The sequence below is a fragment of the Mustelus asterias genome, unplaced genomic scaffold, assembly GCF_964213995.1.
Source record: "Mustelus asterias unplaced genomic scaffold, sMusAst1.hap1.1 HAP1_SCAFFOLD_1639, whole genome shotgun sequence".
NCBI lineage: Eukaryota > Metazoa > Chordata > Chondrichthyes > Carcharhiniformes > Triakidae > Mustelus > Mustelus asterias.
This window is the reverse complement of record NW_027591584.1, coordinates 53,536-69,443: the sequence shown is the minus strand read 5'-3', so window position 1 is coordinate 69,443 and position 15,908 is coordinate 53,536. Positions and strand designations below refer to the sequence as shown.

At 42.0% G+C, this 15,908-nt stretch overlaps 1 protein-coding gene across 1 annotated transcript in view; it reads left to right on the top strand.

Moving 5' to 3' along the window:
• The first annotated feature begins 6,968 nt into the window (after positions 1 to 6,968).
• Positions 6,969 to 15,908, top strand: part of LOC144488533 (sodium/hydrogen exchanger 2-like) — a 52,934-nt gene continuing 43,994 nt past the window's right edge. The window contains exons 1-2 of the mRNA XM_078206587.1: positions 6,969 to 7,092; positions 8,396 to 8,659. Coding sequence (XP_078062713.1) covers positions 6,969 to 7,092; positions 8,396 to 8,659 — 388 coding nt within the window. The remainder of the gene's footprint in view (positions 7,093 to 8,395; positions 8,660 to 15,908) is intronic.

Genomic DNA, 15,908 nt, shown 5'->3' with positions numbered 1-15,908 from the left:
AATATCAGCAATTCCGAATCGCGCTGCAGAAACCTGTGGATGGGGCTTAACGCACCCGAAACCCTGCAGCTCCGATCAGAGCCTCCAACCATGCATGCGCAGAAAACAAATGATAAAATGCGGCTCCGCTGCCACATCGCTCCAGGCCGGATAATGCCTCCCGCTGGCCCCCACAGACATTGCCCCACAACATTACTGACCCCCTTATACCCCCCTACCCCCTCCCACCACCCATACTGATTGTGGGTCCCTCTCCCCCTTCCCCCTCACTGATTTCAGGCAGAATGGCAGCAGACTCCCCTTCTCCCTCACTGATTTCAGGCAGAGTGGCAGCGGACTCCCCTCCGCCCCTCCCCTCCCACCCATCTCAAGCAGAGAGTCGTCGGACCCACCTCCCCACCTCCCACCGATCTCAAGCAGAGAGCTGTCGGATGCTTGCCACCTACCTCCTCACTAACTGGAGCATGTCTGTTTCACGCTGATTCTGGATGGGCAAAAGCAGTGGCAATGAGGGAAGTGCCAGTAAGGTTGGGCGTGCAGCCCATTAAGTCAATTTAAATGCATGCAAATGTATTTAAATGGCCGTATTGCCCGTTTCAGGTGCAGTCCTGATCGCGGCCATTTTCGGGCCTTGGTAAAGGGGGAACCAGTGTGGAGGCGGGCATGGGTCGTGCTACTCGCCTCACACCCGCCTTTACCAAATTTTCGTGCCCGAAAACGGGTGCAACTTGATGGTAAAATCGTGCCCAAAGAATCTGGTGAATTGTGCGACGACAAGAATCTATCCCTCAATGTCAGCAAAATGAAGGAGACAGTCATCGACTTAAGGAAACATAGGGGAGGACATGCACCTGTCTACATCAATGGGGACGAAGTAGAGATGGTTGAGAACTTCAAGTTCCTCGATATTCAGATCACCAACAATCTATCCTGGATCTCCCTCGCTGATGCTACAGTTAAGAAAGCCCACCAATGCCTCTACTTTCTCAGAAGGCTAAGGAAATTCGGCATGTCCACTATGACTCTCACCAATTTTTACAGATGCACCATAGGAAGCATCCTTTCTGGTTGTATCAGAGCTTGGTGTGTCTCCTGCTCTGACCAAGACAGCAAGAAACTACAAAGAATTGTGAACGAAGCCCAGTCCATCACTCAAACCAGCCTCCAAAGTATTGACTCCATCTACACTTCCCACTGCTTCGGAAAAGCAGCCAGCGTAACCAAGGACCCCAGGTACCCCAGATATTCTCTATTCTACCTTCTTCCATTGGGAAAATTATACAAAAGTCTGAAAACACGTACCAACCGACTCAAGAACAGCTTCTTCCCTGCTGTCATCAGACTTTTGAATGGTCCTATCATTTGTTAAGCTGATCTGTCTCTTAGCCTTACCTGTAGCTGCAACACTATATTCTGCACCCTATCCTTTTCCTTTTCCCCCAAGTACTCTATGAACAGCATGTTTTGCCTGTATAGTGCGCAAGAAACAATACTTTTCATTGTATCCCAGTACAAGTGACAATAAAAATCAAATCAAATCAAATCAAGAACAGCATGACTAAAAGGTGTAGCAGGGGAAAGAAATTAGTGTATGAAAGGAAGTTAGCTGGAAATGTAAAAACAAATATCAAGAGTTTCCACAAGCATTGAACAAGGAAAAGAGTAAGTAAAGTGAGTGTTGGTCCCGTTGAGAGTGAGAATGGGGAATCAATTGTAGATAATAAGAAAATGGCAGATGAAATGAATAAATATTTTGTTTCTAACTTCATTGTAGAAAATACAAAAACCATTCCAGTAATAGCTGTAAATCAGGAGGTGGAAGAGAGAGAGGAACTTGGTGAAATTACTGTCACTAGGGAAGTGGTACTGAGTATACTGACGGAGCTTCTGGCTGAGAGGTCTTCAGGTCCAGATAGACTTCATTCTCAGGACTGAAAAGTGATGGCACATGATGTTATAGATGTGTTGATGTTGGTTTTAATTTTCAAAATCCGCTATATTCTGAAAATGTTACGTAACAAATAAACCCTCCATTCAAGAAGGCGGGGAAGCAGAAAACAGAAAAGTACAGGCAAGTTAGCTTGACTGGGGATGGTGTTGAATCAATCATTAAGATGGTTATAACTGGGCACTTGGAAAAACTCGAAGTAATCTGGAAGAGTCAGCCTGGTTTTGTGAACGGATCATCATGCTTAACCAATTTATTGGAGTTCTTTGAACAAGTATCATGCGTTGTGGATAAAGAGGAACCAGTGGATTTCCAGAAGGCATTTGATGAGGTGCCATATCAAAGTTTAATGTGGAAGATAAAAGCTCACGTTGTAGGGGGTAACATATTTGCATGAATAGAAGATTGGCTGGCTGATAAAAAACAGAGTATTTTGATAATACTGTGCTTCTAAGAAACATATCCATATCATGTTTCTTGTAAGGGATATGTTTAAAATTCAGCTCTGTTTTGCAGGGTGATGGTTTGTCTACGAACACCTTTAAATTAGTAGCTGGGAGAACAAGAAAAGTACTAACTTTAGACAGGGATACTGGAATTTTACCTCCCCGCCCACCTTGGGGATTGGGGCAGACAATGGGAAGGTCCATTGACCTCAGGTGGGATTTTACAGTTTCGGGATGAGCGAGACCGTAAAACCTCAGAGTGCTTAAGCAAAGCTAATGCATTTGTGTTTACTTAGGTTCCCTTGGGGTTTCAGAGTAAGGTTTTGATTAGGTTGATTGACAGGAGCTAAGCTTACAGGAAAGAAAGGGTTTAATTTTAATTTTAAAGTACAAGCAGTTGCTGCCTGGACTGCCAGAAGAAAGAGTGTCTCTCTGTCTCTCTCCCTCATGGTTTTTATGAAAGCTCCAGGGCTGGTAACCTAAGTCAAAGCAAGTACACCTGCATTTTGCTAACTAATTTTAAAGAGAGATTTAAGTCTATAAGATAAATATTGCTTGATTGGAAATCATAGTGATAGGTTAGCAGTTAAAAATTGTGTCTCATTGTGTTTAAGTATTATTAAATTATTAAAAGTTAAGCTAATTCATTTGTTATAATTAGACTGTATTGTTAAATAAAGTTTGGTTTTATGAAAGTTTCCCAGTGTGTCAGTAGAATCATGCTTGGAGTGAAGCATCCTATCCTCACACTCATGCCAAAATAGAAAATTGCTGGGGTCTTGTCTGGCTTCATAATATACCTTGAGGTTTCCGACCAGGTCAGAAACCTCACAAGCATTGGATGCCCTTTTCCGGGATTAAAAGCTATAAGACAATGGGTGTTGAGGAACGGGTGTTTCTTTTCATTCAGTTAGTTTAAGTACGGAGTGCCTTGTGGAAAAATGGCTCTTTCAATTGTTAAAGATTTCCTTAGTGTGGAAGAGTTCACACAGGGCGGTTTAGAAGAGGTGGTTAAAACAGAGCTTTTGGATATGGCAAACACATTGCAGTTAACTGCACCTGAAAGGGTGAGAAAGGATAAGATAATTTCAGTGATAGCTCAGCATTTAAATTTGCCAAAGTCACACTCTGAATCATTGGAATTGGCTAAAGTTGAATTAGAAATGAAACATTTGCAACAAGAAAAAGAAATTGAACAGCATAAATTAAAGGCAATACAAGGGAAAAGGAAAGAGAGAGAGACGGAAGGGAAAAATAGAGAATCACCTTGACAGAACAAAGAGAAACAGAGAGAGCATTAGAACTTCAGGAATTGTAAAGAAAACTTTGAACTTGAAATGGTAGAAATGCAAACTGCGAGAGTAGCAGCAAAAATGGCAGATTTGAATTGGTTCATAAATCACGGTTTGGTTTTCAACATCAATTTCATTCTGGGGATAAGATAAAATCTCAGGAGGTCAAGGCCAAGGAGACCTCATTGGAGACAGTAAGGATAGTTAACCTCAGGTTAAAAAGGAAACAGGGTGGAAGAGAAATAAGAAACTTTAGATGTTTTCATTTACTAAAATTGGACACACAAAGTCATAATGTTGGTGGCTTAAGAAAAGTACTGGGAAGACAGATATGGTAAAACAGGATAAGCTAGTGGGATTTGTTGAAGTGGCAAAGGAAACCATGGTTGAAGCTGAAGATGTGTGAAAGATGTATAGCATGTTTGGAGGTTGGCTGTTAAGCAAATGCCAGATTTCTTCAAAGAATTTATTTATGTGGGTAAGGTTTACTCATGTGTACAAGGTGGAGTAGATAAAGCGAGATTTCACAGGCTACAGGATCCAGTCAATCTTTAATTGTGAGAGATGAGGAAAAATGTAGTTCAGAAGGAGTACTGCCAGAAAAGGTGGTAATATGTTGAATTAATGGTGAAGAGACTCGTGTTCCATTATGTAAGGTAAAGTTGGAGAGTTTGGTGAAAAGTGGTGAATTGGTGGTAGAAGTAATAGAGAAATTATCTTTTCCAGGGATACAGTTTATCTTGGGTAATGATATTCACTAGATCACAGGTGGAAGCGATGCCTACTGTCGTTGAAAAGTCAGTGGAAAATCAAGCAACTGAGGTGTTGCAAGAAGCATATCCTGGGATATTTCCCAACTGTGTGGGAAGCAGATCATAAAGGTTGAGACAGGAGGAGGAGAAATCAAAGAGTAAAGATAAGGAGATTAAGGTTCAGTTATGAGAACAATTTTTGACCAGATGGTTGATAAAGAATAAGAACACATGGAGGATGAAGCAGACATTCAGGAAAATCGGCAGAATTACAGCAGAAAGATGAAGAGATAAAGCAGTTGTATTAGAAAGCATACACAGAAGAAGAATCTGAGCGTATACCGGAGCATTATTACATTAAAAATGATGCCTTAATTGTGAAATGGAGATCTTTAGTTATTCAGGCACATGAAAAATGGGCAGACGTTCATCAAGTGGTATTACCATTGGGTTATAGAAAGGAGGTGTTGGACAGGTAGCGCATGAAATTCCAATAGGACGCTATTTAGGAGTAAGGAAAATTCACGCAAAAATACAAAAGCATTTTTATTGGCCCGGACTGCATAAATTTGTAGTTGAAATTTGCAGGACATGTCACACATGTCATGTAAAAAGAAAACCTCAAGTAGTGATAAAACCAGCACCTGACACCCATTCCGGCATTTGAGGAACATTTTACAAGGGTCCCAATTGATTGTGTGGGACCCCTCCCTAAATTGAAAAGTAGTAATAAGTATTTGTTGACTATAAGGGATGTGTCTACTAGATTTCTGGAAGCCATTCAATTACGTAACATTACAGCTAAAAGGACTATAGAGCAATTACTTATTTTACCAGATATGGACTGCCCACAGAAATTCAATAAAATCAAGGGTATACCTTTATGCAAAGGTTATTCAGGGAAGTTATGAATGACTTAGCAGTAAAGTAATTTAAAAGAATTGTATATCATCCAGAATTGCAGGAAGTGTTAGAGCATCAAACTTAATGACTATGTTGAGGGCCTTTAGTCAGGATTATCCAGAGGATTGGGATAAGGGAATTCCATTTGTACATTTTGAAATTAGGGATGCACCTAATGGAACAACTAAATTCAGTCCCTTCAAATTAATTTTTGGTTATGAGATAAAAGGACCACTTTAGTTGATCAAGGAGAAATTGGTGAGCGTTCTGAGACTACATTGTTGGACTATGTGTCAAACTTTAGGGAAAGATTAACTAGGGCGAGTGATTTGGCTGGACAGCGTTTAAAATTGGCACAGCATTTGATGAAAAAAGAAGCAGATAAGAGATCAAAAATTTGTAGTTTTGCTAGTGGGGTTGAAGTGGGGTGGCACGGTGGCACAGTGGTTAGCACTGCTGCCTCACAGCGCCAGGGACACAGCATCTATTCTTGTTTGGGTCACTTTCGGTGCAAAGTCTCCATGTTCTCCCCGTGCCTGCGTGGGTTTCCTCCCACAGTCCAAAAGCCGAGCCGGTTAGATGCATTGATCATGCTAAATTCTCCCTCAGTGTACCTGAAAAGGTGCCGGAATGTGGTGACTCGGGGATTTTCACAGTAACTTCATTGCAGTGTTAATATAAGCCTACATGTGACTAATAAATAAACTTTTAATAATACTATTGCCAGTGGTAGGTGAACCAGTAAAAGCAAAGTTCAGTGGGCCTTATCAAATCAAAAGGACATTGAGTAAGGTGAATATTTTGCTAAGAACACCAGGTAAAAGGAAAACTCACAGAGTGTTTCATGTTAATATGCTCAAACGATACTTTGATAGGGAAGCAAGCAGAAAAAAGATGTGTTAGTTGTTACAACTCAGATGATTCTGAATTTGACATTCCTCAAATTACATTGGATAATGAAGAAGCAATCCATAAGTGGGATAAACAACTGCGTTCCATCTGGAGGAAAATCAAAATGACCTGACAGAGTTATTACAATCATGTGGAGGTATTTGTGGGGGTAAACTGGGAAGTACTAAAGTAATTATGCATGATATAGATATAGAAAATGCTGTTCCAATTAAGCAACATCTGTATAGAGGAGTACGAAAAACAATTTAGTAACAGTTTAGAACTGGGGATTGTGACACAATTGAAAATCAACAGAAAAGGAAGAAAACCCTAAGCTGAAGCTAAAAATTGGAGACTCTGGACGAATTTTGAATGTACAATTTTGTAACAGAAGGTGGAGTTGAACTCCCTGACAGAAGAATGAAGGCCAGTTAACAAGAAAGGGGATGGGGATAAAATGACTTCTCTGGATGGCCCTGAACACAGACATGCAAAGTTGCGAAAATGCAAAGAGATAGGTTCTCTTTGATGAAGTCTGTAAGCAGTTCAAATTTCTGGAAAAATATTACTTTGATTTGACATTTCAGGATTCTGAAAATCAAATGAACTGGTTGGACGCAGCGAAGGATATTAAAAAGCAAATCCGAAGTGGTTTGTGCCAGTTTGCATTCAATGTAAAACGTTAGCATCCTGATCCTGCCCAACGCTCTGAGGTTACCAGAATTAATTTACAATCATGACAACGGAACTGGGCTCTGACTCAGAATCAAAGCAGGAGCAAGAACAGAAAGAGGCCTCTGAAAAGAAAGAGGAGGCCGTTGAACAACAGCAGCATGTCGAGAAAAACAGGAAGAAAGAATGTGATTGCAAATGCTTCATTACAACTTTGATGAAAGAAGGAGGAACATTCAATGTTGGAAGAGAAAGACTGAACTGGACTATACTACTGTTATGGTTGCATGCTTAGATGTAATAAAATGTATATATACATATATATATATATCTGATAGCATACTAACAGTGTGAAAACGAGAGAAAAATGAAGCAATTTTTCATATTGTTGCTTAATTTTTTAAGGGGAAGGAAGGCGTGATGATTCTGTGCCTTTAAGATATATATTTATATCATGTTTCTTGTCAGGGGTATGTTTAAAGTTTAGCTCTATTTTTCAGGGTGATGGTATTCTTAGAAAACCTTTAAATTAGTATCTGGGAGAATGGGCATCGCTTGTGAGGCTAGCATTTGCTGCCCATGCTTAATGGCCCTTGACAAAGTGATGGTGAGCCGCCATCTTGAACTACTGCTGTCCATATGCTGAGTGACCTGGAGGAGAACTTAGAGGTGGTGATGTGAAACAAAATGCTGGATAAATTCAGCAGGTCTGTCTGCATCATGGAGAGAGGGAGAAACAGAGTCAACATTTCAAGTCCAACATGACTCCTCTTCAGAGCTCGGATGGTCACTCCCCATCCTGACTTGGAAACATATCGCCATTTTTCAGTATCACTGGATCAAAATCCTGGAACTCCCTTCCTGACAGCACCATGGGTGTACCTACACCACATGGACTGCAATAGTTCATGATGGCCTTTCACCACCACCTTTTCAAGGGCAATTAAGAATGGGTAACAAATGCTGGACTCAGAGCTCTGAAGAAGAGTTATACGGGTTCGATACATTAACTGTGTTTCTCTCTCCACAGATGCTCCTAGTTTTTCCAGCATTGTTTTGTTTCAAATTTCCAGCATCCACAGTATTTTGCTTTTATTTTGTCTTTCTCGCTAACAAAGCCGGCGGGTCTGAGAGTGAGGACATGAGGTGAGATTAGGATTAGGATTGGCTGTGAGACCCAGCCACCCTGGTCGAATAGCCCTACAATTTCTGCGCTGTCTGGATTCACAGCTGAACGTCAGGTTTGAAACCCAACCCCAGCAAAACAGAAAGGATAACACTTTAGAGCGGGGAGGATCCGGATTATAATAAAACCATGTACCTTTCGAAAGAAGAAAGGAAGACGTTTCAGCTTTAAGTGTAAGCAGCCTCTGTCTCCAGCTCACTTTTAAAGGGTGCGGTGTAGTGTGAGCACAGGCTGTTCAGTGGCTCCGCTCATCATGTCCCGTTGCGGTATCTGGATTGGCATCTTATTATTGTCTGAACTTCTAGCGGGGGGCTCACCTCTCGCCGAAACTGTATCGGACCCCAAAACAGCCGAGAGGAGCAATAACGAGAGGAACAATAACGAGAGTTGGGTCACTTCCAGCCGGCAACCGGAGTCTAAAGCAATTCAACCCGACTGGACCCCGGAGCAGGAAGACAATCACAGTGCATTGGCAGACAGACTGAAGATCTTCTCCCTGGACTACCATCATGTCCAGGTCCCCTTCGAAATAACGCTATGGATCATGTTGGCATCGCTGGCCAAGATAGGTAAGGACAAGGGGGAACCTCTCTCTCTCTCGTGAGCCAAACCTCTCTGGGCTTCCTTACCAGAAGCGCTCTCTCAGATACGGATTATATAGGTTGCCTTGTTTCGCTTTCCCCATCTTGTGTTCCAAGGAGCCGATTACCCGGGGATCCAGCAATCAAAAAAAATCTGACTGCTTCACCTTACTTTATCCATGAATATACACAGGTCCCTGCTGTCATAGTTCAGCACAGTCCAGGCTATCTCCCTGAAATTATCTTTTTTTCAAATCTGAGAGCTGGCCCCACTGCCCAATATCACCATTGTTGCAATGCACATCCTGAGAATAATCTATAGATTGACAGGTTTGCGATAGTTATTTAGGAACAAACAGTTTAATAATGTGTGGAGCTCGCAACTAGTTTAGCTTTTAGGCATTGTAATAATCTCAAGGAACCGTTTTATTCCTTCTTTTGGTATCTTCAACAGAAGAAATAAAAGCTGTATTTAAAAAAAAGAAACAGTTATTCTTCTAATTCCATGAATTATAATTTCGGGATTTAATCCGGGAGGAAATGGACTTGTTTAAAATGCAGAACAGATTCAAATTCTCTCTTTCATGAGCGTTTGATATTCAAACTGGAGTCTCCAGATCCTCAGGGCTTCAAGGAAGAGATAGTATGTGTGGGTGTGTGTGTGTGGGTGGGTGTCTGTGGGTGGGATGACCTCTGATTTCTGTAGGTCATTCATCACTTTCCCTTATTTGTTGTCTTGTTTTGCATTTTGGGGCAAATAAGGTATACTTTCTGCAGTTGTCATAGTTTTCATTTAGATAGCTGACACTGTCTTTCCAAAGTTAGCAGGAGGGCCTCGGGGTAGGTTTTGGAAGTGTGCCAACCTTAATAAGTGTCCCTTCCGACACCCAACCTTCCCTCCTCCAAAAAGAAATAACGAGGAATCATTGATTTCTAATACTTGAAATGTACAGCATTGCTTCCAAACTTGCTGAGTATGGATGAGTTTAAGTAGTGTCGTTCTGACACAGTAAGTTCTACATTAATTATCGTACCATGGAGCATAGAGGTAGGCCATTCAGCCCATCGTCCCTGTGCCAGCTCATGGGAAGAGCTGCCCAATTATTTTCACTTGGTTATCCTTTCCTCCCCAGCAATAAATTGTTGATTTTCAAGTATTTATCCTATTCCCTTTTTAAAATGATTATTTGCTAAGAATCAAATAATTAAATGACCCATGCAGTGTGTGCACATTGTCTGAATTGAATGGTTTGAATATTGTAGTGGAGTTAGTGGAAGGTGTTTAGCAATAGCCAACACATGTAATTTCACTGATTTAGTTAAGGCCGCCCTTTACAGATGAATTAACCAGAGACATGTGCCTTAATGATTAGATAGTTGTCTAAATTGGAACAGACAAGCAAACCCCAGAATATGAATCATAGAATAATAGAGACTACGGTGCAGAAGGAGGGCATTTGGCCCATCGAGTCTGCACCAGCAACAATCCCACTCAGGTCCTATACCCATAACCCTGTTAATCCCCTCAACACTAAGGGGAAATTTATAATGGCCAATCAACTTAACCCACATGTCTTTGGACTGTGGGAGGAAACTGGGGGCATGGTGGTACAATGGTGAGCACTGCTGCTTCACAGTGCCAGGGACCCGGGTTCAATTCCGACCTCGGGTGTGTGTTCTCCCCGTGCCTGCGTGGGTTTCCTCCGGGTGCTCTGGTTTCCTCCCACAGTCCAAAGATGTACAGGTTAGGTTGATTGGCCATGATAAATTGAGCCTAGTGTCAGGGGGATTTGTAGGGAAATATGTGGCGTTATGAGAATGGGGCCTGATTGTGGTCGATGCAGACTTGGTGGGCTGAATGGCCTCCTTCTGTACTGTCAGGATTCTATAAAAAAACCCAGAGCACCTGGAGGAAACCCACGCAGACATGGGGGGAATATGCGACCTCCACACAGACAGTGACCCGAGGCCGAGAATCAAACCCGGGTCCCTGGTGCTGTGAGGCAGCAGTGCTAACCACTGTACCACCGTGCCGCCCATGAATTTTTGCTATCGTTCGCTGGTAAACTTACTGCATTGTGTTGTGAAGATAAATCTAGTTTCTGTCCTGACAAGAAAATACCAATAACTCTTCTAGCGAATAACTTCTTTTGCCTTCCTCCAATTATTCACTTTCTTTTATAGAATATTATAATTACAAAAAAAACCAGAGTGTAAGTAGCTTATCATTGTTACAAGAGGCTGAAGCAAAGTAAGGTCAGGTGTAGCTCGGCCTTTCAGCCCCTTGAGCCTGACGCACCACTTCGTTAGATCTAGCAATGGCAACTCTTTTTTTTTTTAACAGATTCTGTCTGTATTCTTATCTCTGTAATCTCCAGCCCCTCAGCCCTCGAGGATATCTGTGCTCCTCTAATCCTGGCCTTGTAGAGCATTCCCTATTTCAATTGCCCCACCATTGATGACTGTGCCTTCAGTTGCCTGGGCCCTGGGATCTAGAATTTTCCCCACCCCCTTCCACACCACCCCCCCTTCCCCCCCACACTCTCTCTGCTTCTACACCTGACATTCCTTTTTTAGGATGTTACTTAAAATCTATCTCTTTCACCAGGCTTTTGGTCAACTGACCTCACATTTCACGTGGGCTGTCATACTTTGTTTTATGATGTTTCTGTAAAGCACCTTGGGATATTTATTATGTCCAATGTGCTATATAAATATAAATTGTTGTTGTTTTATTCAGAAACCCCTGCTGTTCCTCCATATGTCTGAATCTCCTGTCTTAACGTTCTTGCTAGAAATCTCAATTCATTCTCAATTCATGGTCTGCTGAGACCACATTCTCGCAATTGTTTGTGTGATGGCATTTTTTAACCGGATTAATTTTTAATCCCTTTGGCTTCATTCAGCCTGCCATTCATCACATCTGCTGGTTGCATCTATAAAATGAAATTCAGCTCCAAGATAATGAAATATTTATGACACATTCTCTTGGAGCTGGGTTAAGGTCCTCACCTTCAGTTTCTCATTTTGCACCTTCCAGCTGTTGCTTAACTGAAGACCTGGGGGGTGATGCAGATACCAGGGATGTTTTTGTTTTACAAAACTTCCAATGTTTTTACACAGGGAGCTGGTTTATGGAAATACTGCTTCAATATATGAACAAGATAGTTTTGGTTAACATTGGGTAGAAAAGTATAACTGCCAATTTCTTAGTCACATCACTTGAGAGAAATGGCAGTCTATCTCCTTCATAGCTGCTGTTGTGGCTCAGTAGGTTGCACTCTTATCTCTGAACCCAAAGCTTTTGAGTTCAGGTCTCAGTCCAGAGGTTAGGAGTGCCTAGCCTAGGCTGACAATCTAGTATAGTACTGAGGGAGCTGTCCTTCATTCCAGGTGAAAGGTTAAACAGACCCTTTCTGCCCCATCAGTTGGCTGGGGGGAAAAGAAAATCCTATAGTGCTGTATCAAAAAACAGTAGGGAATTCTCCAGGTTTCCTGAGTTATATCAATTACGCAAACAGATTATCTAGTCATTATCTCATTGCTGTTTGCGAGACTTTCCTGTATATGCATTGGCAGCCATGTTTCCTCGTTATAATAGTGACTACCCTTCACTTGGCTGTTAAGTGCTTTGGGAAGTCTGGATGTTGTGAGCTGTGCGATATAAATGGGCATTATTTCCTTGCTTTGCATGAATACTTCTTTTAGCATATTCATTGAGAAACAGCAGCTTTTCTTCTTTCTTCTATCTCTTTGCAGTCTTCCAACATGATCACTCTGAGCATCACCCCAAGATTGAAGATGAAATAGCAATAGGTGTAAAAAACAGGGGGTTTGTGCCTCTGTTAATTTTCCAATTTCTTATGCTCCACCTAACGTTAATTACCAGTAGTGTGGGAAAGGCTAACTCATTCAGCTCATGTCATTTCGCTGTTAGACTGTTGCTGTGCTGCTTGAACCATCAGATTGAAGAGAAGTTCCAGTTATAAGACCTTAAAGCTGCGTGACATGTGCACTTAGTGTAATGTACTTTTTACAGCTCTGAACACGCTAGCATTGGATTGAATATGGATGTGTAATTTTGAGCAGGCTTTGACCTTTCATATGACCAATTTTAGGCAAATTTGAAAACTTTAAAACAAAATTATAATTGTTCAAAGAGTGTCGCTGGCTAGGTCAGCATTTATTGCCTATCCCTAATTGCCCTTGACAAGGTGGTGGTGAGTTGTCTTCTTAAACCATTGCAGTCCACGTTGTGTAGGTACATCCATCATGCTCTTCGGAAGGGAGTTCCAGGATTTTGCCCCAGTGACAATGAAAGACCAGCAATATATTTCCAGGACAGGATGGTGAGTGGCTTGGAGAGGAGCCTACAGGTGGCGGTATTCCCACACATCTGCTGCTTTTGGTCTAGATGTTGCGGATGTGGGTTTGAAAAGTATTGTTGAAGGGGTTTTGGTGAGTTCCTGCAGTGCATCTTGTAGGTGTTACATACTACTGTCACTGTGCATCAGTGGTTGAAGGAGTGAATGTTTGTAGATGGGGTGCCAATCAAGCGGGCTGCTTTGGCCCGATAGATATCAAGCTTCTTGTGTTATTGGAGTGCACTCATCCAGGCAAAGGAAGAGTATTCCATCACACTCCTGACTTTGCAGACCAACTTTGGGAAGTCAGGAGATGAGGTACTTGCCACAGGGTTCCTTGGCCAGAAGTTTACCACCCCGCCCACCACGGGAATTGGAGCGGACAAGGGGTGGACAGTGGGAAGGTCCATTGACCTCGGGTGGGATTTTACGGTTTCAGGATGAGCGAGGCCATAAAATCCCATCCCTAGCCTCAGAGTTGCTTTTGTATATGGCTAGTCCAGTTCAGTTTCTGGTGAGTGCTAGTCCCCAGGATGCTTTTACTGGGGTATTCAGTGATGAGAATGTCAAAGAGTGATGGTTAGATTCTCTCTTGTTGGAGATGGTCATTGCCTGGCACTTGTGTGCAACGAAAGGGTTAAAAATCATACAAGTTTAAATATCACATAAGCTGCTAGCTACTGAAATTCTCAAAGACAGAGAAACTCTTGATGAGAAACCATTTGCCCTAGTTACAGATAACAGTCACGGACCAAGCTGTATTAATTATAAGGGAGGCTTCCTTCACACAATGCGGACAGAAGAAACCAATTCAATTCTATGCAGCTGTAGCTTGTGTATGTCTGCTAAAATCAAGGAACAATAGGTAGAAGAGTTAATAATCACAATTATTGGTTGTGAATGGTTATAGATATCTTTTTAAACAAATGTAGACCTTTGATTGGAAGATGTTAATTGCTTGTAGTTGAGCCAAAGAGATTGCCACTGGATTTCTTAATTCAGGTAGTCTGTGGTCCCCTAGTGGCCGAGGTATAATGTGAATAAAAATCTTGAACTTGAGCTCCCAGTGTCGCCTGGTCAGTTACAAGGAGCGGGGTATACAATAGTTGAAGTGCTGTGAAACTCCTGCAACAGTGTAGCACAAACGTTAGCTGCTATTTGTCAGTCCAAGCCAGGACATTTGGACATGGACTGCTTCTGTATCTGAGGATACTGGTGCTGAATGGTTCTGAACTTTGTGCAATCATCAGCGAACGTTCCCACTTCTGATCCTATAAAGAAAGGAAGGTCATTGGTGAAGTCGCTGAAGATGGTTGGGCCTAGGACACAACACTGAGGACATCCTGCAGAGATGTCCTGGAGCTGAGATGATTGACCTCCAACAACCACAACCACTTCCTTTGTGCTAGGTATGATTTTAACCAGCAAAGTATTTTCTACCCCAATTCCGATTGACTCCAGTTTTGTTGGGACTCCTTGATGCCATACTCAGCCCAATGTGACCTTGATATCAAGGGCAGTCACTCTCACCTCACCTCTGGAGTTCAGCTCTTTTGTCCATACTTGAATCAAAGTTGTAATGAGTTCAGGAGCAATAACTTAGGTTATTGCTAACCAAGTGCCGCCTCACAGCATCACTGAAGACTCCTTCCATTATTTTACTGATGATCAGGAGTAGACTGATGTAGTGGTAATTGGCTGGGTTGGATTCTCCTGCCTTTTGTGTAAGGACATAGCTGGGCAATTTTCCACATTGTCAGATAGATGCCAATGTTGTAACTGTACTTAAACAGCTTGGCTAGTGGCTTGGCAAGTTCTAGAGCACAGGTGTTCAGAACTGTTGCTGGAATATTGTCAGGGTCCATAGCCTTTGCAATACCCATTGCCTTCAGCCATTTCTTAATATCACGTGCAGTGAATTGAATTGGCTGAAGACTGGCATCTGTGATATTGGGGACCTCCGGAAGAGGAACTTTCGTGCAATGTTCAGATAGAAATTTTGGTAATAGGTGTGTCTACATCTAATGAACTAGGATTCATTTAAGTTGGGATAATTTGCACAGGACATGTTTTATTTGGATATATGTTAACAGCTCAAGAGAAAGCCAGCATATCAGCACAATATCAAGACAGTGTTGCACTGTTGGAGATGTGGTCTTTTGAATAATATTCAAGCCAAGGTCCTGTCTGTCCCTGCAGATGGTCATAAAGGATGGAAATGTATTCAAGGAGTAAGGGATTTCTTTTCAGTGGCTTGGTCAATATTTAGGCCTCAACCAAGAACTGAAAGAGGTTATTAGGTGAGTATTTCATTGCTGCTTGTGAGAGTTGGCTGTGACCTGCTAGAATTGTTAACAGTGACAGTGGAGCTGTGGGGAGGAGATAAGATGGTGCAGGAATGGAAACATTCAAATACAGCAAGAAAAATGGCACAGTTCTGGAAAAGGGCAGTGATTTGACTAAAAAAAAGGATCAGGAGGAACAAAGAGCTTAAAAAAATAATAGGGCATTAGTGACAAAGGTGACTTTAGTGACAAAATAGAAAAAAAGCTGAAGACACAATGGGCAGAATTTTCCTGTCCTGCTGCCACTGGAATCATAAGGGGCGGGACACAGACTGTGCAAAGGTCTGTTGACCTCGGGCAGGATTTTCCGGACTTGGGGTGAGCAAGGCCGCAAAATCCTGCCCAATGTCTGATTGTGCAAAGCATTCACAACAAGACATATTAATTAATAGTGTGGATAGAAATTAATGCATTTGATTTAATAGCTTTACTGCAGTGTGATTACAAAGTGACGAAGGCATGGAACTAAACATACCAGTAAAAATTATATTTGGAAGAGAGAGGAAAAATGAAAAGGAATGTGGTAAA